This window comes from Kogia breviceps, chromosome 4 (assembly GCF_026419965.1).
Source record: "Kogia breviceps isolate mKogBre1 chromosome 4, mKogBre1 haplotype 1, whole genome shotgun sequence".
NCBI classification, from domain to species: domain Eukaryota; kingdom Metazoa; phylum Chordata; class Mammalia; order Artiodactyla; family Physeteridae; genus Kogia; species Kogia breviceps.
Window position 1 is genome coordinate 176,646,348 of NC_081313.1, and position 23,798 is coordinate 176,670,145.

The window sequence follows — 23,798 nt, forward strand, 5'->3', positions numbered from 1 at the left end:
ATGAGGAGCGCGCCGTGGCGAACACCGGCCAATGGGCGCGCGCGCAGGGGGGGCGTGTCCGGGCCGTGGGCCGGAGCGGGTCGTGCGCGCTGAGGAGGAGCCGCCGCTGCCGTCGCCGTCGCCGCCGCTGCCGCCACCGCTACCGAGGCCGAGCGGAGCCGTTAGCGCCGCGTCGCCGCCGCCCGCCCGCCCCGGAGCAGACCCGGGCCCGCCCGCCCGCTTCCAGGTGAGGCGGGGGCCTTTGGCGGCGCCCGAAGGGGTAGGCCGCGGCAGGCCTGAGCTCGCCTGGCCGGGCCGCGGGCGCTCGCGGGCCTGCACCCGTCGAGGCCCAGGCCGCGCCGGGCCGGGAGGGGACGCGCGCGGGCCTCGGCGAGCGGGCTGGGGCCGGCCGGTGTGGGCGCCGGCGACAGTCCCCGGGCCGGATTCCTCGGCCGCCAGGAGGGCCGGGATAGGGGGGCACGGCGTGGGCACGCGCCTGGCGGCCGGGTTCTGAGGCCGGGCCCGAGTAGCCTTGCAGGCCGGGTATCCGGGGGCGGGAGAGCGAAGCCAGAGGCGAGGGAGTGGGGTGGGTGTCTTCCGCGCGCAGAGGTCACGGCCCACGGGCTCGCTCCCCCTGGAAATACTACACATTCTTTTGTGGTCGTTGTCAGGGGACCACGGCCGATCTGAGGTCCTCCTAGAAGTGTGCAGACCCTTCAGTATGTACGAGAGTCCTAGAAAAAAAAAATTTTTTTTGAACGCCATCTCTAACAAACAATTTTTGGGGCGTGGGACGTTTGGATTTGTAAAGTGTGTGTGTGTGTATGTGTGTGTGAAAAACACAAACTGCACGCAATTGAACAATGGGGGATGGATGCTCTTCCTTTTCCGGCGTCCTTTGCTGCTAGGCTTTTTAAAATGGGTTCTAATACCTACCGTGTGTAGGGCAGGTGGGGAAGGACTTCTGCAGGTGCTGCCCCTGGAGGAATACAGCACACACACCCCGTTACTGAAAGTATTCATGGGGGATCCGGATAGCCAATGCTCCAGAAGTGGGACGATGGGGAGGAGGATTCAGAGAAGGGTTTCTCAGCCTTGGCACTACTGACATTTTGGGTCTGATCATTCTTGGTTCGGGGTGGGGGGAGCTGTCCTGTGTATTGTAGGATGTTTGGTATCATCCCTGGCCTCTACTCACTAGACGCCAGCAGTGTCCTTTTCCTCCAGTTGTGAAGATCAAAAATATCTGCAGACATTGCCCAAAGTATCACACACATACACACTCACACGTGTGAGAACCACCACTGGACTAAATGATCTTCCACTAAAAGGTCCCCTAGCCCCATCTCTGATGCCTTGGAATCCAGTGCTCCCGAGACGTTGAACAAACTGAACTGTGGGAGCCCTAATTTTCTTATCTGTAAAATGGGATGGATGAGAATATTGCCATGCAGATTTAAAGGTGTGGGAAGCCCCTTGCATGTGCGTGACCTGTGCCTGGTAGACACTGAATTTATAATGTTATAAGTAGTTGACAGTAATATTTAGTGGGGATTTACTGTGTGCTTTCTACTCAGATGTTTATCTCCAGCCCTTGAGGTAGGTGCTGTGTGTTGTAATTTCCATTTTAGGGACAAAGAAACAGGTTTCGATGGGTCACTTAATGAGACTAGTCTCACACAGGAAAGTGGCTGATGGCAGGATTTGAACTCAGGCCCTCCGACTCAGAGTCCTTAGTCTTTTTTTTTTTTTTGCGGTATGCGGGCCTCTCACTGTTGTGGCCTCTCCCGTTGCGAGCACAGGCTCCGGATGCGCAACCTCAGCGGCCATGGCTCACGGGCCTAGCTGCTCCTTGGCATGTGGGATCCTCCTGGACTGGGGCACGAACCTGTGTTCCCCGTATCGGCCGGCGGACTCTCAACCACTGCGCCACCAGGGAAGCCCCAGAGTCCTTACTCTTAACTACTAGGGTTTACTGTTCTTATAATCCCAGGGTTTGGGGGACCCCGAGAGACATTCCATTCAATTGTCATTGAGCATTTTCAGGGTGCAGAGCTCTGTGGTGGGATCTGTTATAAAATTCTGCGACTTCAAGGCCCATGAAGAAGCCAAGATATAAGAACATCTCAAAATGTGGAAATAAATCACGTTTATGTTGAAGCACTTGGTTTTGAGGAGGCGGAGTTTCAGGTTGGATGTGTTCAGTCTGAGGTCATGGGGCAGCAAGTGGAAGATGAGAGGAGAATTATGAAAATACCATCTTCCTAATGCCTTGCTTTTGCCTCTCACTCCCGCCTCCCATCTCTATCATCTTTCCACACTCCAGCAAGAGCTGTCTTTTTAAAATGCGAATCTGATTATGTTACTCCCAATTAAGAGTCTTTGGGTGGGAAAAAAATTAATTTTTTAACCTCTTTAGGTGGCTTAAAAGGTAAAGTTTGGAGTCCCAGGTCTTGCACTTTCTAACGCTCCCCTCCTTTCTGAGTTAACCTGTACATAGGCCCTAAACTCTGACACCCTCTGCCTGTTACCCCCACTTCCTGGAATGCCATTTTCCTCCACCTAGAGATGTCTTTCTCATGCTCTGTGGCCCAGGTCAGAGCTCACTCACCATGTGAAACCTCCCCTGACTGCCACTCTTTCTCTACCCACGCTGGAGTCAACTGTTACCTCGCTTGTGTCCCCATCTCATTCAATGGAATCAAATTAAATGCTGAATGGTGAAAGAACTGCAGTTACCTCCTTTTACCCCTGGGTGGCAGTAGTGAAGCAGCGAGGCCGACCTGAGATTTTGGGTCAGGGGAAGACCAGAGGAAACCAGCCTAGGGAAGGGAAGTTAGTCTTGCTTCCCACCTTTTAACCAACTCTCTCCGCTCCGCTATTGTGTCCCAGGTCCTGTACTAGGCTCTGGGAAGGCACTGGTGATTGCGATGTGTGCACAGATTGTTTTAGCCCACTCTGTTGAGTGTGGTGATTGTTATGCGCTGGCTGATGGAAGCACAGAAACTGTTAACCTAGCCTTGGTGGGCAAAGAAGATCACAGAATGCTTCCCAGAGGAGGTGAAGCGTGAGGGGAGGAGTTAGCCAGGCCAAGACTGTGGGGAAGGGCTTGGCAGGAGACTGGGACAGCACCCGCAAAGTCACGGAGGTGGGAACATCTAGGTTTGTTCAGGGAACCACATGGGGTCTGGTATCTCAGAGGTAAGAAATGTGAAGTGAAGGGCGGCAAGAGGACTCGCACAGCTGGTGTGCAGGGGGCTTGGCTGTTGGCCTGTAGGCCAGGCCAGGGGTGTCTGTTGGGCAGTTTCAGTCCACAAAGTGAAGGGGTCCGTTCTGCACGCTGGAGGGAGATATTGCTGAAGGCCAGCAAACCATTGAGGAGGTGATTACTTTCCTATAAAGCAGAAAAGTCGCTAATATGACCCAGGGCTGAAGTGGTCGGGAGAGAGAGGGGGTGGGTTTGAGACACAGGGGGTGAAGGACACAGGGCTTAGTGGGTGTTTAGCTGTGGGACGTGAGCTAGAGAAAACATGGGTGGATGATTCTGGGTCCCTGCCTGAGTGCCTGGCAGATGGATACGGTCACTAAGAAAAACAGAGAAGGCAGGAGAAGGAGCAGTTTAGACGTGGACAAAACAGCACATCACTTGAGTAGGGTGCGCGTACGTGGATATAGAAACAGGAAGTGGGAAGGTGGCAGAAAGTACTGTCTGTCCATGTGTGTTGACGGGACTCGCTCATATGATCACTGTCCATCCTCACTTGACCCAGGGCCTTGCGTGTACTGGCCAAGTCAGTGAGCACAGTTTTATACACTGAGTGCACGTAACCTTAGCGCTTGCTCGTTGTTGTGGGGAACGCGGAGAAGTGGAAGAAATCGCCTCCTCGAGGAATTTACACCCTGAATTGTGGAGAAAAGACATAGATGTGTGAGATTAAAGTAATGAAAGGGGGAAGCCGTGGGTGGTGACAGCATTGAGACTATTGAAAGAAATGATTGTCCGTTGCTTGGGTTTTGTTCTTGATGAAAGAGCCGGTGTCCAAACTGGTCGCTGTGACCAGAGGAGGCGTAGGCAACAGTTTCCAGGTGCGGCCAGCAGCCCGAGTGAGTAAGAAACGAAGCGAGTGCAAACAGGTCCGGAATCCTGAGGGTACCAGTTTGGGCAGGCAAAGGGTCAAGAAGGTGGACTTGGAGATAAATCTAGAAAAGTATGCCATGGTCAGGTGGTAGAGGGTTTCTGGGCACAGTCAAGAGGTGAGCTCAGAAGATTGCTTTTCTGAGTGAGAGGTAAGGATGGACAGACCGGTCAAAGGCTTGCAGTACTGAGATGGTCTGGTACTGGCCCGAATTTGAGGGTCAGGACTGGGACTGCTTCTTTATTTTATATACACACTGCCTTGCTCTTGCTGGCACGTGGTCACACTCCGTGTGTGCTGGGCGAAGGAAGAGTTAGAAAGGAGCTCAGAAGTGACTGGATCCAGCTACCCATCAGACAGACATTCATGCCAGAGAAAAGATTTACAGGAGAGGGAACAGTCCAGAGCAGCCCAGTGGCACGACTGATGTCACCACGAACAGAAATGGAGAGACAGAAGGAATGGGAGTGATCTGGAGGGAGAAGACCAAATGACTCTCGGTTTGAAATAATCGTGTGGTGGGGAGACCAGTTAGGAGTCAGTCTAGGCAGGAGGTGACAGGGACCTGAACAAGGATGATGGCAGTGAGATGGAGGGAGAATGAGACATCTCAGATGTAAAACTGGCAGAACTTGGTGCTTACTTAGGTTTGGGGGATGGACATAGGTGGCCTGGGGGACAAGTGTGTGTGTGCCACCAAATGAAGTAATTCAGGGGAGGAGGAGGTTTGAAGAGGGGGGCGAGGACAGGCGGAGAGGAGGAGATGAGGGTGTTTGCAGCCGGAGGTGGGGAGGGCAGGGAGACACGCACTCACCTTGATTTTGTTGTTAAGGTAAGAGTAGGGAGACAAGACTTGAATAAGGTTCATATCTTTGTGAACAGATAAGGAGGCCCGCTGATTCGTCCAAGGTTATGTGTGCGACTGACGAGTGATTGAGCAGGACTACTAGCGAGATCTTCCACGTTCCATGGGGCGCTGCGCTCGTGGGCCCAGGCTGGTAGAACCGCGTGTGGCTTCCGTGGAACCCAGGCCCGTTAGAAATGGCCTCAAAGGTGTGGATCGGTTCCAGGGTCCCAAGGGGAAAGGGTCAAAGTGTTCCTTAGTAAACGTGAGGTGAGTGGTGAGGTGGGCGCTCAGCAAGTGTCGGGAAGTGTGCTGAGAGCTGCAGAGCATTGGGTAACACCCCAGTTTGCAGGCAAGGAAACAGAAGCTCAGGGAAAGGAAGTGACGTCCCCACAATGGTTCAGCTGATTAGCAGTAGGGTTAGTGTTGGAACTCAGGTCTGTCAGAGCCCGTGGGTTTTTCCCGCTGTGCCATGTTGCTTTGCAGTTCCCTGTGAGAGCCCTGGAGGGCCCTTGACCAGCCAGAAAGAAGCCAGGACTCCTAGCAGGGCTCTGGGTCTGATCAGGCCCCCTTGGGACCCATGGGGCACTTGGACTGGGCCAGACACTGGGCTGCACTGATGGGCACCTGCCCTGCCCCTCCCCTGGGCTTCTCAGGCTGGCAGGCGTGGAGTTGCTGTGACTTAGATGAGCTGCCCCCACTGGGCAGCTTTCCCCTCTGTGGGCGGTGGGAAGAGATGAGTAAGGGAACGTGGACCGAGTCGACCTGAATGAGCCCTCACCTTGCGTAGCAGTTATAATTGGGTCAGGTGGTGCCTTCAGTTTCTTTCTGGCACCACAGCGTTTCTTGGGTGACCTTGCATTCCTAAGACTTCTACCTTGAAGAACTCAGGACTATACATCTGGAAAGGACTGCAGAAATAATTGAGTCCAAGCCCTGTCCTATGATGTGTGAAGTGTCAGGGTTGAGCCTGAGGTTATATTTGACTGTTCTAGTTTTGTTCTGGCCCAAGTAGTTTAGAAAGCCTGCTCTGTGACTATAAAATGAGACAGATTCTCATGGGTGCCTGATGGAATCCAGTCTTGCTCCTTTACATATGTACCATCTACGCATGTTTTTATGTCATTTACATTTATATATATACATACACATGTACACGCACATAGATATTGTATCTGTTCCTTATATACATGGTAGGTATACTACTGATGTGAACAACATCTCTGAAGTCACATAGACAACCAGGATTGTTTAAAATAGTGCAGTAGGGCTGAAAACCCTCAGAGATCATCCTAACAGGATTTCTCCATGGTATATCTGTTACCAGAAACATTTCCAAATCAGCAGGAATTGCTTTGCTAAACTAAGTTTCCCTTTTGTTCCCTGCAATTGACTTTGATTCTGTGGGTTGGGATGGGATGGGATGATTCTAAAAAAGTAAGATACTAAGTGTATTTATAGACTGTCAGTACAATTTCCAGCCACCCTTCTTTAATGTAAAAGAATGCACCAAATACACATGATTCCCAGGTGAGTCTGAGACTCTGTGTCTGTCCCCCTCTCCTGTGTGTGCTTGCATGATGCACCTACATTTTGCCAGGTACCTTGGGTTTACCTGGGGACCCTTGGCCTTGAAGCCTTGGGCCTCGAGGCTTTTGCCAGTGCTGTGGGTGAAAAGCAACTAATTACGAGTTGGAGTGATTCATGCAGTAATAAAGGTTCACGCCAGTGGTATACGAGCACTGAGAACTAGAGCAACCAAGCATCCTGGGAGACTCTTTAAAGACAAGTGAGGAGGTGGTGGAGACGGCGGGCAGTCCCTGCCAAGGGAGCAGCCGTAACAAAGGCACAGGAAGATGAAGGTCTGCGGCGTGCTGGGGGAGCTCAAGTGAGGGGAGAAGGGGGACAAGCAGGGGCCATCGCAACGGGCCTGGTGTTTCATCCTTGAAAGACTGCTCTGTAGCCACAGCTCAAGGCCTGGCCCTGCCACTGATTAACAGTGTGATGACTGCCCCTGAGCAAAGTCATGTAACCTCTGAGCCTCAGCCGGTGGTGACCCCACTGACAGGGAGAGCCGGGGGAGGGGCTAGCTTGATGGGGCTGAGTGCGACAACCTGGAGGAGTCCACAGGACTGCCACGCGGAGAGACACGCTGAGTGAGAGGTGGCCAGAGGTGGCCGTGACTGGGAGTCATTGATTGTCAGGCAGATGCCAAGGCCAGGTTGTAGTTTGTACTTGTGGGAACAGAGCTGGTTTAGCCCTGGATCAGATACGCAGGTTTGGAAAGGTCAGGGGAAGGGGCCTGGATGGCAGGGTGGCACTGAAGCACCGAGAAACTGTGCTCTTGGTGTTTGGGTTCTTCATTGTTGTCAGTTGACCAAGAATGGGGCCCGCAGGGGGCTGCTCAGCCTTGTCTGGGCCCGTCAGTCATGAGGAGTCAGCATGCCGAGGAGCAGGGCAGTTGTGCAGAAGCTTCACTTTTTAAATCTTTTAAAATTTATTTTTTAATCCAGTTTTTGGTGTAGAGTTGAGTTTTGATAAATGAGTAGAGTCATGTGACTACCACCATGATCGTGATATTGGAAAATTTTATCGCCTGGGAAACAAAAATGTTTCCTCATGCTCCCCCTGTGTAGTCAACCCTTCGCCTGCTCCCTGCACCTGGCAACCACTGATCTATCCCTGTGGTTTTGCCTTTTCCAGAATGGAATCATGTAGTACCCTTGAGTCTGTTTCTTTCAGTGAGCAAAATGTATTTGAGATTCATAAAAATTGCATGAATAGTAGTACCTTTGTATTGCTGAGTAGTATTCCATTGTATGGTGTGCTATAGGTTATCCACTGAAGGTTTGAGGGACATTTGGGTTGTTCCAGTTTTTGGTCATTATGAAGAAAGCTGCTCTGCATATAAATCAAAGAAGTTAAGACACTGCCTCACACCATACACAAAAATAAAGACTTAAATATTAGACATGGTACCATAAAACTCCTAGAAGAGAGCATAGGCAAAACATTCTGTGACATAAATTGTACCAATGTCTTCTTAGGTCAGTCTCCCAAGGCAATAGAAATAAAAGCAAAAATAAACAAGTGGGACCTAGTCAAACTTATAAGCTTTTGCACAGCAAAGGAAACTATAAACAAAATGAAAAAGACAACCTACAGACTGGGAGAGAATGTTTGCAAATAATGCTACCGACAAGGGCTTACTTTCCAAAATATACAAACAGCTCATACAACTCAATAACAAAGAAACAATTCAATCGAAACATGGGCAGAAAACCTAAGTAGACGTTCCTCCAAAGAAGACATACAGATGGGCAATAGGCATATGAAAAGGTGCTCAACATCGCTAATTATTAGAGAAATGCAAATCAAAACTACAATGAGGTACCACCTCACACTACTCAGAATGGCCATCATCAAAAACTCTACACATGGGACTTCCCTGGTGGTGCAGTGGTTAAGGATCCACCTGCCAATGCAGGGGACACAGGTTCAAGCCCTGGTCTGGGAAGATCCCACATGCCACAGAGCAGCTAAGCCTGTGCACCACAACTACTGAGCCTGCGCTCTAGAGCCCACGAGCCACAACTACTGAAGCCCGCATGCCTAGAGCCTGTGCTCCGCAACAAGAGAAGCCACCGCAATGAGAAGCCCACGCACCGCAGCAAAGAGTAGCCCCCACTCACCGCAACTAGAGAAACCCTGTATGCAGCAACGAAGACCCATCGCAGCCATGAATTAATTAATTAACGTAAAATATATATATATTATTAAAAAAACTCTACACATAATAAATGCTGGAGGGGGTGTGGTGAAAAAGGAACCCTCCTACACTGTTGGTGGGAATGTAAATGGGTACAGCCACTTTGGAGAACAGTATGGAGGTTCCTCAGAAAACCTAAAAACAGAGTTACCATATGATCCAGCAATCCCACTCCTGGGCATATATCTAGACAAAACTCTAATTCAAAAAGATACATGCACCCCTATGTTCATAGCAGCACTATTTACAATAGACAAGACATGGAAACAACCTAAATGTCCATTGACAGATGAATGGATAAAGAAGATGTGGTACATATATACAATGGAATGCTACTCAGCCATAAAAAAGAATGAAATAATGTCTTTGCAGCTACATGGATGGACCTAGAGATTATCATACTAAATGAAGTAAGTCAAAAAGAGCAAGACAAATATCATATGATATCACGTATATGTGGAATCTAAAATACGGCATGGGGACTTCCCTGGTGGCACAGTAGTTAAGAATCCGCCTGCCAATGCAGAGGGCATGGGTTCGAGCCCTGGTCTGGGAAGATCCCACATGTGGCTAAGCCTGTGCGCCACAACTACTGAGCCTGCACTGTAGAGCCCACGAGCCACAACTACGAAGCCCATGTGCCACAACTACTGAAACCTAGAGCCCGTGCTCTGCAACAAGAGAAGCCACCGCGATGAGAAGACTGCGCGCTGCGATGAGGAGTAGCCCCCGCTCGCCGCAACTAGAGAAAGACCGCGCGCAGCAGTGAAGACCTATTGCAGCCAAAAACAAATAAATAAATAAATTTTTTTTAATGATAAAATATGGCACAAATGAACCTATCTACAAAACAGAAATAGACGTACAGACATAGAGAACAGACTGTGGTTGCCAAACGGGAGGGGAGGGATGGAGTGAGAGTTTGGAACTAGCAGATGCAAACTATTATATAGAGAATGGATAAACAAGGTCCTACTGTATAGCACAGGGAACTATATTCAATATCCTGTAATAAACCATAATGGAAAAGACTATGAAAAAGAATAAGTAAATAATAAAAACCAAGTGTTAAAAAATGGGGCTTCCCTGGTGGAGCAGTGGTTGAGAGTCCGCCTGCCGTTGCAGGGGACACGGGTTCGTGCCCCGGTCTGGGAAGATCCCACATGCCGCAGAGCAGCTGGGCCCGTGAGCCATGGCTGCTGAGCCTACGCGTTCAGAGCCTGTGCTCCGCAAAGGGAGAGGCCACAACAGTGAGAGGCCCGCGTACCGTAAAAAAAAAAAAAAAAAAAAAATGCATAAAGCTGCTATAAATGGTATTGCATAGGTTTTTATATGAACAAAACTATTTCTCGTACGTGAGGACTAGCAAAAGGTTACTGGGTCATATGGTAAGAGTATGTTTAGGCATAAGAAAGTGCCAGCCTGTTTCCCACAGTGACTGTAACGGTTTTTTTACATTTCCACCAGCAGTACATGAAAGTTCTAGTGTCTCCAGATCCTCACCAGAACTTGATATTGTCTGTTTTGTCGTCATTGTTTGCTTGCTTCCTTGATTTGTTTGGTTTTAGGCCTCCTAGATGGGTAGTGGTATTTCGATGTGGTTCGTTTGTTTGTTTGTTGGCAGCACCGCACTGGCTTGCAGAATCTTTAGTTCGCTGACCAGGGATTGAACTGGTCTCTCGGCAGTGAAAGTGTGGAGTCCTAACCACTGGAGCACCAGGGAGTTCCCTTGATGTGGTTTTACTTTGCGTTTTCCTAATAACTGATAATGTTGAGCAACTTTTCGTGTGTTTATTTGCCATCCATATATCTTTGGCTCAGTATCTGTTTACATGTTTTGCCATTTTTAAATCGGGTTGTTTGTTTTCTTATCGTTAAGTTTCAAAGGTTTTTTTTAAAAAATATGTTCTGGATACAAGTCCTTTTTCAGGTATGTGATTTGAATATTTTCTTCCAGTCTGTGGATTATAGTTTTCCTAGCAGTGTCATTTGCAAGAGCAGAAGTTTTAAATTTTGATGATATCCAGTTTATCAATTTCTTTTAAATAAACTTGGCTTCTGGCATGGTATCTAAGAACTCTTTGCCTCACCTGGTGTTGCAAAGATTTTCTCCAAGAAATTTTTCTATTTTTTTACATTTTAGAACAAAGGTCAGCACATTTTTTCTGTAAAGAGCCAGATGGTAAATATTTTCAGCTTTGTGAACCATATGGTCTCTGTCACAACTACTCAGCTCTGTCACTGGAGTGCAAAAGCTGCCATAGACAATTCATAAACAAATGAGAGTAGCTGTGTGCCAATAAAACTTTATTTATGAAAACAGGAGGTGGACTGAACAAATTTTGCCCGCAGGCCATGGTTTGCCAACCACTGTTTCAGGAAGCTAACTTTTTACCAGGCATAGAGGACACCCTACTCTGGATAACGAGAATGGGGTAATTGCCCAGTTTATCTTCCATGAAAGCCGGGCGAGGGAAAAGGCAGAAGAGTGGATGCCTAACTCAGAATAAGAGTGAAGAGAGAGGAGGATAAAGGAAAAAAAGAGGAAGGAGGAAGAAAAATGTTTGAGTCACACTTTGAGCAAACTTCAGCGTGCATTAGAATTCTTCAGAGTTAACCCTTGTACTTTGGTTCAGGCTTCAACAAATGTTTGTTTGTTTGTTTGTTTGTTTTTGAGCTAATGATCTATCTTAAAGTCTCATGGCCACAGAATGTTTAATAGATTTGTGGAGTTTTTCCTTATTAAACCCGTTAATGCCATGCTTTCTACTGAAAATTGTTATTTATTTAACCATTCCCCATTAATAACGTACTTAGATTGTGTCCAGCACTTTACCAGCCATGGGGTCAGTGTGTTCCTCACACATATTTTCCTGCATATGTATGATTATTTCTGTAGAGCAGTTTCCTACAGCTCTGAGTCAGAGGGTAGCATTCACATTAAACATTTTGATAGGACCTGCCATGTTATCCTTCCAAAAGGTTGTACCGTGTCACACTCATATTAATGGTGTATAAGGGTGTTTTTTCCCCCTTATCCTTACTTACACTGGGTTTTATCCATCCTGGATTGTATTCCATCTGACTGACACAAAGTAGCATCTCTTTTTATTTTACATTTTCCTCATTGTTTGTGAACTTGAGCATCTTTTCATGGCTTATTAGCTCTGTGAATTGCCAGCATCTATTAGTTGCAGCTCATGTATTTTGTCCACTTCTCTGCTAGTGATATGTGGGTTTTTTCTTTTTAATTTGCAGATGCCCCAAATCAACTTTTCTCAACCTCAGCAGTACTGACACTTTGGGTTAGATAATTCTTGGTTGGGGCTGTCCTGTCCTGTGCTTTATGGAGTATTTAACAGCATCTCTGGCCTCCACCCACTAGATGCTAGTGGCACAGCACCACCCCCCAGTCCTGATAGCCAGCAGTGTCTCCAGACACTGCCCCTGTCCCAGGGGCTGGGGGCGGGGAGGTGGGCCGAATCACGCAGTGTGAGAACCGCAGCTCTAAATAAGGTGATAGGGAGCAGGAGTTTTCTCCCAGTCTGCTGCTTGTCTGTGTGTGATGCGTTTGCCGTCCAGAAGTTTTTAACCTTATGAAGTCTAAGTTTCCAATCTTTTCTTTTATGGCTCTTGATGCTGAGATATTTTATAAAGAGCAGGAAGCATAGAACATTTTCAAATAAATAAGAAATACTGGGAGACTGGACTAATTTTGCATGTTGTGTACGGTCTGAAGCAAGTGAGAGTGTGGGAAGGTAGAGAAGACCTGAATGTCTCCACCAGGAAACAGGGAACCAGACCTGATTCCTCTCTGCTTCTTGATTTGGGGCAGGTGGGAAGTGCTGTGCAGGAGATGTGTTCAGGTTTCTATATAACCGCTGGCAAGGCTGTTTTTAGAGGAGGCTAAATGCTCCTGACACTGGGCACTGGGTTGTTGTTTTTTTGGATTTTTGTTGTTTTTTGGTTTTTTGGCTGCTCTGGGTCTTCGTTGCTGCGTGCGGGCTTTCTCTAGTTGCGGCGAGCGGGGGCTACTCTGTTGCTGTGCGCAGCCTTCTCATTGCAGTGGCATCTCTTGTTGCGGAGCACGGGCTCCAGGCACACGGGCTTCAGTAGTTGTGGCTCGCGGGCTCTAGAGCTCAGGCTCAGGAGTTGTGGCGCACTGGGCTTCATTGCTCCGCGGCATGTGGGATCTTCCCGGACCAGGGCTTGAACCCATGTCACCTGCCTTGACAGGCGGATTCTTAACCACTGCGCCACCCGGGAATCCCTGGCCACTGGGTTATGAAGCATAAAATCAGAACTGGGCAGTAGGAATCTGGAGAAAGGAGTGGGCTGCTCCCCTGTAACCTACCCCGACTGATGGGCAGCAGGGCCTTTTTCTCAGTGATGACATTTCAGCCCCACGGGGTGCCTGTTTCTTTAGAGGCAGAGACACAGGACATCCTGGACGAGGCAGCCGCAAACAAGTGCCTGTGAGCAAAACCTAGAGTGAGTGGCGCTTCCAGAAGAGTGGTCTTGAGCTGACTCTAGTCCGAAGCCATCACTGTGCTCTGGTATTAGTTACTGAAAGTAAAGATTTGTGCAGGCGGCTAAAGGTATTCCAGAGCCTGCCAGCTTTGGAGACCCAGCTCCTCTAACAGGAAGAGAAATCTTAACCTCTTTCTTGGCTCAGTTGCTCTGTCTTGGGAATAAAGGGGCGCAGAGGACCATTACCTGCCTGCTAGAGTACAGACAGGTTGTCTGGGTGGGGTGCTCAGGTGCACCTCACAGGCTCCTCCGTGTACAGCTGCATCAGTAATGCATGTGGAGATGAGAGAAAGCAATCAGAGATCTTTAGAACGTTCTCAAGACAACCCACTTTTCCCAGAGGCTTGATTTGTGGTGCTGGAATTGTTTGTAGGTTTGTTTCTTTAAAGCCCTCTTGGTAAGTGGAAATGGGTGGACTTGGGCTTGTTTTGTTTTTGTTTCGGTAGACATTATTTTTAGAGCAGTTTTAGGTTTACAGAAAGATTGCGAAGAAAGTCCGGAGTGAGTTTCCATAAACCCCTCCTCCAACACAAAGTTTCCCCTATTATTAAATCTTGCCTTCGTTTGGTATTTTGTTGTAATTGATGAGCCATTGTCATTACATGCTAGTTAAAGCCCGGGGTTTACCTTAGAGTTTACTCTGCGTGTTATATGTTCTGTGGGGTTGGACAAATGTATAATGACATGTATCCACCATTACACCCTCATACAGAATAGTGTCACTGCCCTGTAAAACCCCCTGTGCTCTGCCTGTTCACCCTCCCTCCCCACAACTCCTGGCAACTACTGATCCTTTTGCTGTCTCTGTAGTTTTGCCTTTTCCACAATGTTGTATAACTGAGACCCTCTAGTATGTAGCCTTTCAAGCTCTTCTTTCACTCAGCAGTGTGCATGTAAGGTTCCCCCATGCCTTTGTGGCTTCCTAGCTCCTTTCTTTTTGGCACTGAATAACACTCCATTGTGTGCATGTACCAGACAACTGGCGTGTGTTTCTCCATTCACCTACTGAAGGGCATCTTGCCTGCTTCCACTTTGGGGGCAGTTATGAATAAATCTGCTATAAACATCCACATGCAGGTTTTTGTGTGGACGTAAGTTGAACTTCTCGTGTTGAGAAGAAAAATGTCTAAATGCAACACAGTCACGAGCGTTGCCTTAATATCCTGCATTATGAACATTTGGAATTTACTTCCCTTTTTTTTTTTTTCCGTGCAGATTTTTAAAAAAATACAATGTCTAATGGTTATGAAGACCACATGGCTGAAGACTGCAGGGATGATATTGGGAGAACAAATTTGATTGTCAACTACCTCCCTCAGAACATGACCCAGGATGAGTTACGAAGTTTGTTCAGCAGTATTGGTGAAGTTGAATCTGCAAAACTTATTCGGGATAAAGTAGCAGGTAAAGAAACAAGAGCTGTTTTTGTAAAGGGGGTACGTGTGGCCATCCTGCTAAGCACTGTCTTCTTTGCCTGTGACCCTGCAGTGCTCCTCAGCCAGGAAGAGCCACAGCCTTGCAATGATAGCTGTGAAGTTTCATTTTTATCTCAACTCCGTTTTGCCCACACCCAGGTGTAAGATTGGACGTAGGTTCCCCAAAGAGAAAAATCCATCATAAGATGGAGAGTATATACAAAACATGACGGTGGGAGGGGAGGGAAAATGAGGAGACAGGAGAACAGGGACACTCTGAGAGCTGGAAGGGGCATGGTGCCACGTGTAGAAGGGACTCTGGCCAGCGCCCTGCCCGGGGCAGGCCCAGGCAGGTCCACCCTGTCTTCCCAGGCTCACATACAAGGTCAGGCCCACAGCAGAACACTAGTCCCCTGTGGGCTGTCCTTCGTTAGGTTTGGGCCACCCTGACTGTCTGCTGTTGTGCTGTCAACTTAACATCTGAAACTGAGGCTACACTCTCAGGGGGGCTGGAGCAGGGCAGCGGGTCATGGGCGGGCTGTGAGGTTGGCAGGCTGGCTCAGAGCCCCACCCTCCCACCCCGTCTCAGTGTCCCCATCCATGAAGTGGGGATGGTGACTCCTACATCCTGATGCTGCCAGCTGCCTAAGGGTTTGCACAAGGCCCAGTGCCTGATAATGATAAGGCCCTCCCTACAGAGAGGCCTCTGTTCTGAGAGCGTGGTTTCAGGGGCTCTGGAGAAAAACATGGGGAGACCAGGTGCTCCAAAGCACTTCTTCCTTTCATTTCTCCCCAGGGAGGAACGTTTTAGGGAGCCCTTCTCCTCCTCTCTCTTTTCCCCTCTTCCCTCCTCCTCCTCTTCTTCCTCCTCTGTGCATAACTCTGCTGAGGAATGGCGAGTCCTCTCAGGAGGGCTTTGGCTGCCACTCTGGCTTATGGGACCAGGATTCCCCACACTGAAAAATAATTTAAAAGTCAAAAGCTGTATTTATTATAGAAATGTAATATTTTATTGTATTTCAGTTTACATTAAAGTATAGTAATATTATTGAACCCCATGTACCCATCATCCTGCTTCATCGACTTTCAGCCTTTGCCAGTAACGTGAAGATGCCTGTACCCGAGATGACTCGTGTAGAGGCTGAACTCAAAAGTCCTTTAAGGACCCTTCCAATTCTGAGAGTCTGCAATGTAATAAATGTTTTCAAAATAAGATCTTTAGATAATACACAAAATTGAAGTGTTGGAATGTTCTAGAAGCCATTCTCTCTCTCCAGTTCCAGGAGACCATCCTGAATAAGCGAGTCCTTGTTCAGAGGGGTTTGAAATTCTCCTGCGCTGCTACTAAGTCTTTCCTTTCTCCTTTTATGTTCTGGTGGAAGGGAATTTTCAGCCCTGTTGATATTCCTGACTTCTTTGTCTCTTGGCTTGTTGTGGTTTTCAAAGGAATGTGAGCTATGTTAATAGGAGCACCTAGATTTGGCAAGATGAGTCTGGAGAGAACTGGTTTTGAGAACCAGCGAAAGCAGCAAAAGCGTAATTTGGAAATTATTTCAGTACAGAAATAGTCCTTTTCTGCTCTCTGGGCAAAGTTGAGTGTAATGCACTGGGAGTTGTGGAGTGGGTGGGCCTGGGTTGGCATTTCAGCTCTGCATCTTGCTAGCAGTTCTTTAAACTGAATGAACTTGACTTTATGGAAAACTTACTGCATTCACTTTTCTCCTCCTGCCACCAGTGTGTGAAAACTTATTCGAGGCTGGTCCCGGGGCCGTGGCCTCACATCTCACTCCCTTTTGTCCTTTATTACACCGCTCTGGGGACTCGGTTATATTCGTCTGACTGCTTTCTCCTGGCCTGGCTCAGGTGCCCACCCCAGAGAGAGTCTTGCACCCCAGCAGACAGGCACCTCCTCTGATCAAACCCCCAACCGAATTCACAACACGGGCATCCCCGTGCCACAGCAGCCACTTCAGCGCATTTTCTCCCCTGAGGCCCCCTTTCCTCTCACCTGATGACCGCTTCCTACTTCACAGTGAAAATAACAGCTGTCTCACCTCTGTGCTGGATTCCTTCCCTTCTCGGCATCCCAGGAACCTCCAGTTATGCAAGTACCCACTTTCCTGGTGGGTCTTTCCAGGATCACCTGCCAGCATTCAAACACGCTCCAGCCTCTGCGCTCTTTAAGAGATGCCCAGACTCCCTCTAGCTCACGGTTTCTCTGCTTGAGCGCTGTTGACGTTTGGAACTAGATAACTCTTGTGGGAGGGCCGTCCTGTACATTGCAGGCTGTTGAGCAGCATCCCTGGCCTCCACCCAGTAGATATGCCAGGGGCACCTTCTGAGTTGTGAAAACCAAAAAATGTTCCCAGATGTTGCCATGTCCCTGGGGAGCAAAATCGCCCCCGACTGAGGAGCTGCTCTAGCTGATGTTCTCCCTCTCCTCCCAGTCACAGAGCCCTCTCCTCTGCCTCTTCCTTTTGGAAGCTTCCTCTTCCCTCGGGTCCATGAACCTGGCTTTCTCCTGTCTCTGAGGCCGCCCTCTGTCTCTCCTGCAGTTCCTTCCCAGCCGCTGACCTAGGCAGTCCTCGGCTTATTCCCATGCCTCCTCTTCTTTCTAAGCCAACCCTTGGGTCAGCGGATGCACACCCACAACTTAGCTGGACATTCAGTTTGGCCACCTCTCTTTCAACCAGAAAGTTCTCCCGAGCTCTAGGCCCTTCAGCCTCTCAGTGTTTCCCAAACTGACCTTGACTCTCCCACAAGCCGACTGCTTATTTCCCAGGGTCCCCATCTTAGCAGATGGCACCACTGTCCACTCAGTGGCTCCAGTCAGAAGTCTAAGCATGGCCTTTGACGTGTGTCCCTGACACTCGTCCGTCTGGATGCTTCCATCCATTTTCCTCCATCTCCCCTGCCACCATCTTAGACCAGCCCACATCATCTTCTGTCTGCCCTGTTGCTTTAGGCTCTTAACTGGCCAGCCATGCTCCCTCCAGCCCATTCTCCCAACTGCGGCAAAGGAATCTCTTTTTAACATACCAGATGTACCCTGTCACTCACCTGCTTTAAAAGCCTTCACTTCCTAGATCCTGGCCTGATCTACTCGGCGTTAGATGCTCTTCTCTGGGTCCCCATAGCAATCAGGCAGACCTGCAACGTGGGTTTGCACACTGCACTGGGGTTGAAACTTTCTGGTCCAGTAGGTCCTTATGGTTCTCGGAGGCAAGGACCCTCCCTATTGTATTCCCAGATGTAGCCGGAGTCAGTGTTTGTTGAGTGAATGAATGAGTAGATCTAGGGATTGGGGGAGAACGCAGATCAGCATGGACATTCATTCATTCAGCAAATATTTACTGAGTGCCGACCATGGGCCAAGCACCAGTGATAGGAGGAAGTGGGGACACGGTGGTGGCTGGGACGCTGAGAATGTTTGCCGTGCTGGCCTCGAGATTCAGGGTGTTTCTGGTCAGCCAGGCCTCCCTGTGGGAGACATGCATTTGGTGATACCTGTTCATCCACAGTCACTACCTGGCCTTACTGTGCAGCCCTGCCCTGCTCTCTGTCCTGGTGTCTAGCCCCTCCTCGGATGACATATGACCCACGTGGGACCATGAGCCAGCCTCTACCTTGCTGCATTATGTCATGCTGGCCACTTGGTCCCCAGACTCCAGCCTACATGCTCAGCTTCTGTCTCATTGCTTTGCACCTCTGGTCAGGATAAAGCCCATACCCTGGCCTGCAGCTCCCAAGTCTCCTTGAGACCCTGTCCCCCTCTTCCCCAGCCACTGCACCCCCCATTCACCCTCCTCTTGGGCTAGACTGAGCTGCTTGTCATTTCCCAGGCACACCCTGCTCTACACTCTTGTGATTTCTCCAGTATTCTTCCCGCTGCAGGGATGCCATGCCCTTCTACACCTACCCAGCTGACCACTTGTTTTCTTAATGCGAATCACCTCTGTTCCTTTTAGAAAAAAATTTAACATGAGACAAGCAGGAAGAAAAGTTTAAGTTACCCATAATCCCACAACTGTTAACTTTTTGGTTCATGTCCATCCAGACTTTTTTCTTTACATATTTATGGTCGTGAGCAGTCATGTGCTTTTACAAAAATGGGCTCGCACCTCCCAAGCTGTGTGGGAAACTTTTCTTCCTGTATCTGTGAACATTTTTCCCTGTCACTGAACATAGCTGTCTCATGGTCACAGGGGTTGCGTGGTATTCTGTTGCATTCAGGTTCTGAGTTTACAACAGGTTGTAACTGTTTTTCCATAGTTACAAGTCCAGTTGAGATAAATATCCTGGCACAAATCTTTGTTCACTGGTCATTTCTGTAGGAAGTGTTCCTAGAAATGAACTGGCAGAGGGGAGAGAGTGTAGTTTCTAAAAGCTCTTGACCCTTATTGCCAGCTGGCCCTCCAGGGGTCTGCGGTTCACCCTCTGCTCAGCCCTGCCCATCCCCTAGGCCAGGCAGGGTTTCTCACCTCTTAAGTGAAAAATGACATCTGATCGTGGTGGCAGTTTGCATTTCTAGTAAAGTTCATCTGTTCTGGCTGTTTGTACTCTTCTTTTATAAAAAGACTCTTTTCCTTTGCCCATCTTCTTTCCTTTGGGGACATTTGCTACTTCTTATTTATTGCCTAATTAATTCACTCATCCGCACCAAGACCCAGTGTCTCTCCATCAGTGATGTCTTCCCTTGAGCCCCATGGACCTTTAGAGAAAGGACTCACGTTGCAGAGGAGGGCCTCGTCCACGGGGCGCTCACCTTCCTCAGCTGTGCACCCCAGGTCAGTGTGAGGAACGCTAAGGGATTAAAACGTTACGTCTGGCTACTCTGGTCCACGAAAGCAAGGCGAAATGCCATGGAATCGTCTCTTAGTCTTAACCCTTGTCTAAAGAGAGAAAGATGTTTGGCAATGCAAGCACTGGCCCTGGGGTCACCCAGCCAGGCATCCAGAGTGCCCCTTGTGGAGACAGCCTCGCTTCCTCCAGGGCAGCGGCTCCCAGGTGCCGGCCCTTGACCAGCCGCAGCACCTGGGGACTGGGAGAAACGCCTCTCAGGCCCCAGTCAGACCCACTGAGTCGGCCAGTCTGGGGTGTTTGAACCTTTCTGGAGGGAGGGCAACGCTGGTGCCTGGCATAGTCAGAACCAGAGCTGAGAAGCAGTGCCCTTCCTACGGTGCAGGGAAGTGAGAGCTGGGGGGCGCTGGCCTCATACATCCCTAGACCAGGCCCAGGGTTTATTCATCCTCCGTCCCCGTCCTTCTTTCCCTCATCTCCCTCCCCTCCCGCCTCCACCATATCTCCCATCCCGGGCTCCGGTTGCCCCCACCCCTGACCCTGGCAGGCCTCGCCCTCCTCAAGCCCCAGCAGCCTGTACAGGATCCACGCACTGACCGTGCTTGTGCCTGAGCACCACCCCCCTGCTCCCCCACCAGACGTCAGACCCCCCTCATTCACGGCTGGTCTTCCATTGCCTCTAAAGTGGGAGGGGGCAGCAGCTGACCTGCCTTCAAGGCACTGACTGCAGTGGGCCCGCTGCCTCTAGGGGGCAGGATCATCTATAAGGGGCTTGGAAGTGTGGATCCCGACGCCTGCCTGACGTCCTGGGTCGTGGGCTGAGGTGGGCCCTGGGGAGCTGCATCGTTACCCCGCGTGGCGTGTGGCCCCTGTTAGAGAAGCAGTAACTTGGGAAGTGAGGGCCTTCCCCCAGGCACCTGCTCTGAGCACAGGCCGTTAAGTGGGGGCTCTTCTGCATAACCACGGGGAGCCCCGCTCCTGTCATGCACTTCCAGCAACAGTTCTCAACCTGGGCTCTGAATTGGAATCATTGGGGAGCTTTACAAACTACCGAAGCTGTCCCCACTCCTGCCTCGTCCACCCCCATTTCTGATGTCATTGGTCGGGACGTGGCCTGGGCAGTGATAGTTTTTAGCAGCCGCCCTGGTGATTCTAACAAGCGGCTAGAGTTGAGAGCAGTTGGTTTATAGTGAAGGAAAGGGTGGAGGTGGGCACTCGGTACTGTGTATTAATGCTTTAGTCACCGGCCTCATCCAGTGGACAAAACCAGGGGCTCCCCTTCATTCCTCACCCGCCTTCCCTGTTGGCGCACACGGCTGCCCACCACAGAGAGTAGAACACACTGGAGGACAAGAGTCGGTCCCAGCCTGGGAGTGCTGGCACTTTAGGGACCTCAGCCCCCCTGGAGCTCCCTACTGCGTCAGCGCATCCGCAGGTCCTCTTGGTGGCTCTTCCATCCGCCACCCCTGCCTGGGCACGTGGCCCCCGTCTCACACCTGGTCTGGCTCATGGGCTCCTGTGGTCTCTGCACTGGCCTCAGCCCCGCTGAGGCCACGGTCCACCCAGCAGCCGTCTCGGGGCCAGTCCCCTGGCTCCTTTCATTCAGCCGCGCTGGCCACCTTTCATTTCTTGGAACACACCAGAGTTGTCTGAGCCTCAGAGGCTTGGTGCTTGCTCTTCTGCTGGAGTGCTCACCTCCAGCCACCCCGGGGTCTTGCTTCTAATATCCCCTCCTCAGAGGATGCTCCCGACTGCCTGTCTTCCCTGGACCATCCTGTGAGTCCCTCTCACACCACCACGGAGATTCTCCTTGTAGCACCTGTGTATGGCTTTGTTTGTTGGCTTCTTGCTTTGTTATCTGACTCACCCAGTGTGACGTGTTTATTGAGGCAGGAACTGTCCTCCTTTGTGATTATCATTAACCACCACCCCACGCCCACCCCCCAGCCAGCCTGACACGGGGACCGACACATAGTAGGTGCTCAGCTAATACATGTGGGCTCGTTGAGGAAGAGTGGAGGGGGAGCAGGACTGGGGAAGGAGCCAGTGGCTGTCTGAGGGTGTGTGACTTCCTAGCTGACATGGGCAGGTGTGGTCACACGGTGGTCAAGGAGGTCACCCAGGAAGCGTTGATGACAAAGACAAGGGCCAGAGGTAGAACCTTGAGGACCATCTCGATGGAATAGGCAGAAGATAAGGAGCCCTAGGAGGGCCAGTTGGGGGGAAGGAAAACCTGGCATTGCTATGACATCTTGGAGGAAGTGGTGCCTCAAGAGGGTCTGCAGTGCCCGGTGCTGCTGGGGGCTCCAGGTGCTGGTCCTAAAACTCTCTGTGGGGTGGCACCTGAGGATTGGGTGGCCTTGGTGAGGTCGGCAGGGGAGGGCAGTTGGAGAGCAGGTGTTGGGAGTAAACATGTCAGCGAGGCTGGAGTTTGGTTGGGAATCCATACCCCAGACAACCTGCATTCTCTGCTTCACGAGGACCCTAAAGTTCCTGACCTGGAACCCATGGTAGTTTTCTGGGCTGCAGTCTGACTCTTCTGCTTGATGGGCCCAGGCCCACAGCCCTGCTGCTCTGGCTTCCTCACCATCTGGGGTCCTACAGCCCAGTCTCTGAGACCCATGGAGTTTTGCTAGAAACGTAGATCTGTAAATGTAGAAAGGAGACCCATGGGTATGGGTGGTCAGGTTTTGGTTTTGTTTCTTTAAAAAAGAAATTGGCCCGTGTGTAGCTACTCTGCCCTGAAGCATAACTCCGCATGACACTCGTTACATGCAGGATGTGTGGAGTGACTTCCTTCCAAGGGCTACAGTGTGGAGGAGGTGGGTGGGGTAACTTTACAGTGGAGAAACCTGGCAGACCGACTGCCTTGGCCAGGGGGTGAAGGCCAGCATCCACGGTGATGAGTCATGTGGACAGCCTGCACCCGAGTATGATGGCACTAGAAGGGCGCTTCACTCTGTGGTCTTCCTCCTAAAAACCCATTATAACCCCAGTCCAACCATGAGAAAAACATCTGATGAACCCAGATTGATGGAGATTCTACAAAATTCCTGGACCAGTCCTCAAAACTGTCAAGGTCATCAAAAACAAGGAAGGTGTGAGAAACTGTCCCAGCCAAGAAGAGCCTAAGGAGACTTGACAGCTAAAGGTCAAGTGGGATCCTGGATGGCATCCTGGGACAGAAAAGGACACTAGGGGAAAACTAAGGCAATCTGAATCAGAGGTGGATGGTAGTTAATATATCAGTACTGGTTCACTGATGTAACAAATATACCATCCTAGGATGAGATGTTACTGATAGGGGAAACTGGATGTGGAGTATATGGGAACTCTGCATTACCTTTGTAATTTTTCTTTAAAATATAAAGCATTTTGGTGTGTTTGTTTCAAGATGGCAAAACTGGGTTAGACTCTCACTGGGTCTCGTTATTGGCAAGATGGGCCTGGGTTCAGAGCCAGCACATCTGCCGTGAGGATCTCTGCCTGCCTGTGGCTCAGGCCTCATCATGTTTTTACCGTCCAGTGGGGGGAGGGGGATGGTGCAGAGCTCAGAGAGGGCGGGCCTCTGTCCCACTCACCCCCCTGTCTCTGTGCCGAGAGCACGGGCCAGCGCACAGGGGATGCCCACTTACGTGGCATGTGGATGGGTAAGATGCGGCTTGGTGGTGGTTCTCTTCCCTGGGCCGCCTCCTGCTCCTCCTCCGTAGTGAAAGTGCAAGGCTCCTTCCACTCCGACCCTCATCCATTGCTTCTCTCTGGGCCTCCCGGGGACCCACAGCCCCTCTCCTGCTGTGCCGTGTCCCTCCTGTGTATCCAGTTGGTCACTCCCACCACTTCTGAACAGTTCCCCAAGAGGGAGTTGGGGACACCCTGCCTGTAACCCTGGATTTCTTTGGGAAGAACTCAGGTTTGCACCTGCCTTACGACTCCCCCAGGCTTCGGCTAATGAGGCTGTTGCCGTGGGAGCTGCTGCCAGGGGCGCTCTGGATACCTGGCCAGGGCTGTGGAGGTGGGGTCCCGGCTTCTCCCTGTGCTTCCTTCCTCCTCTCTGAGCTGGGTGGCAGGTTTGGAAAAGTGAGGACAACCGACACTGGGTGGCGCCAGAGCCCAGCAGGCCTTCCCACTCTGGGTGTGGAAGTGGTGGAAAACAGCCTGGACACTGACAGCTGATCATAGTCAGGCTCTCCCCACCAGCCTGTCCTGTGTGCTGCTGTGACTGTCCTGCTCCTCACCCCCGCCCCCACGCAGTCCCCGTCGGAGCCACACAGAGCAGCCGGCACCAGTGGGACGGCTCCTTGTCACTGCTTTGGTGATGGGTTCCC

General features: G+C 50.4%; 1 protein-coding gene across 1 annotated transcript in view; it reads left to right on the plus strand.

Annotated features, from left to right (window-relative positions):
* The first annotated feature begins 49 nt into the window (after positions 1 to 49).
* The window catches only part of ELAVL1 (ELAV like RNA binding protein 1), a 36,339-nt gene continuing 12,590 nt past the window's right edge, over positions 50 to 23,798 (plus strand). The window contains exons 1-2 of the mRNA XM_059063054.2: positions 50 to 226; positions 14,474 to 14,662. Of these exons, the coding sequence (XP_058919037.1) occupies positions 14,491 to 14,662 (172 nt within the window). The 5' untranslated portion in view covers positions 50 to 226; positions 14,474 to 14,490. The remainder of the gene's footprint in view (positions 227 to 14,473; positions 14,663 to 23,798) is intronic.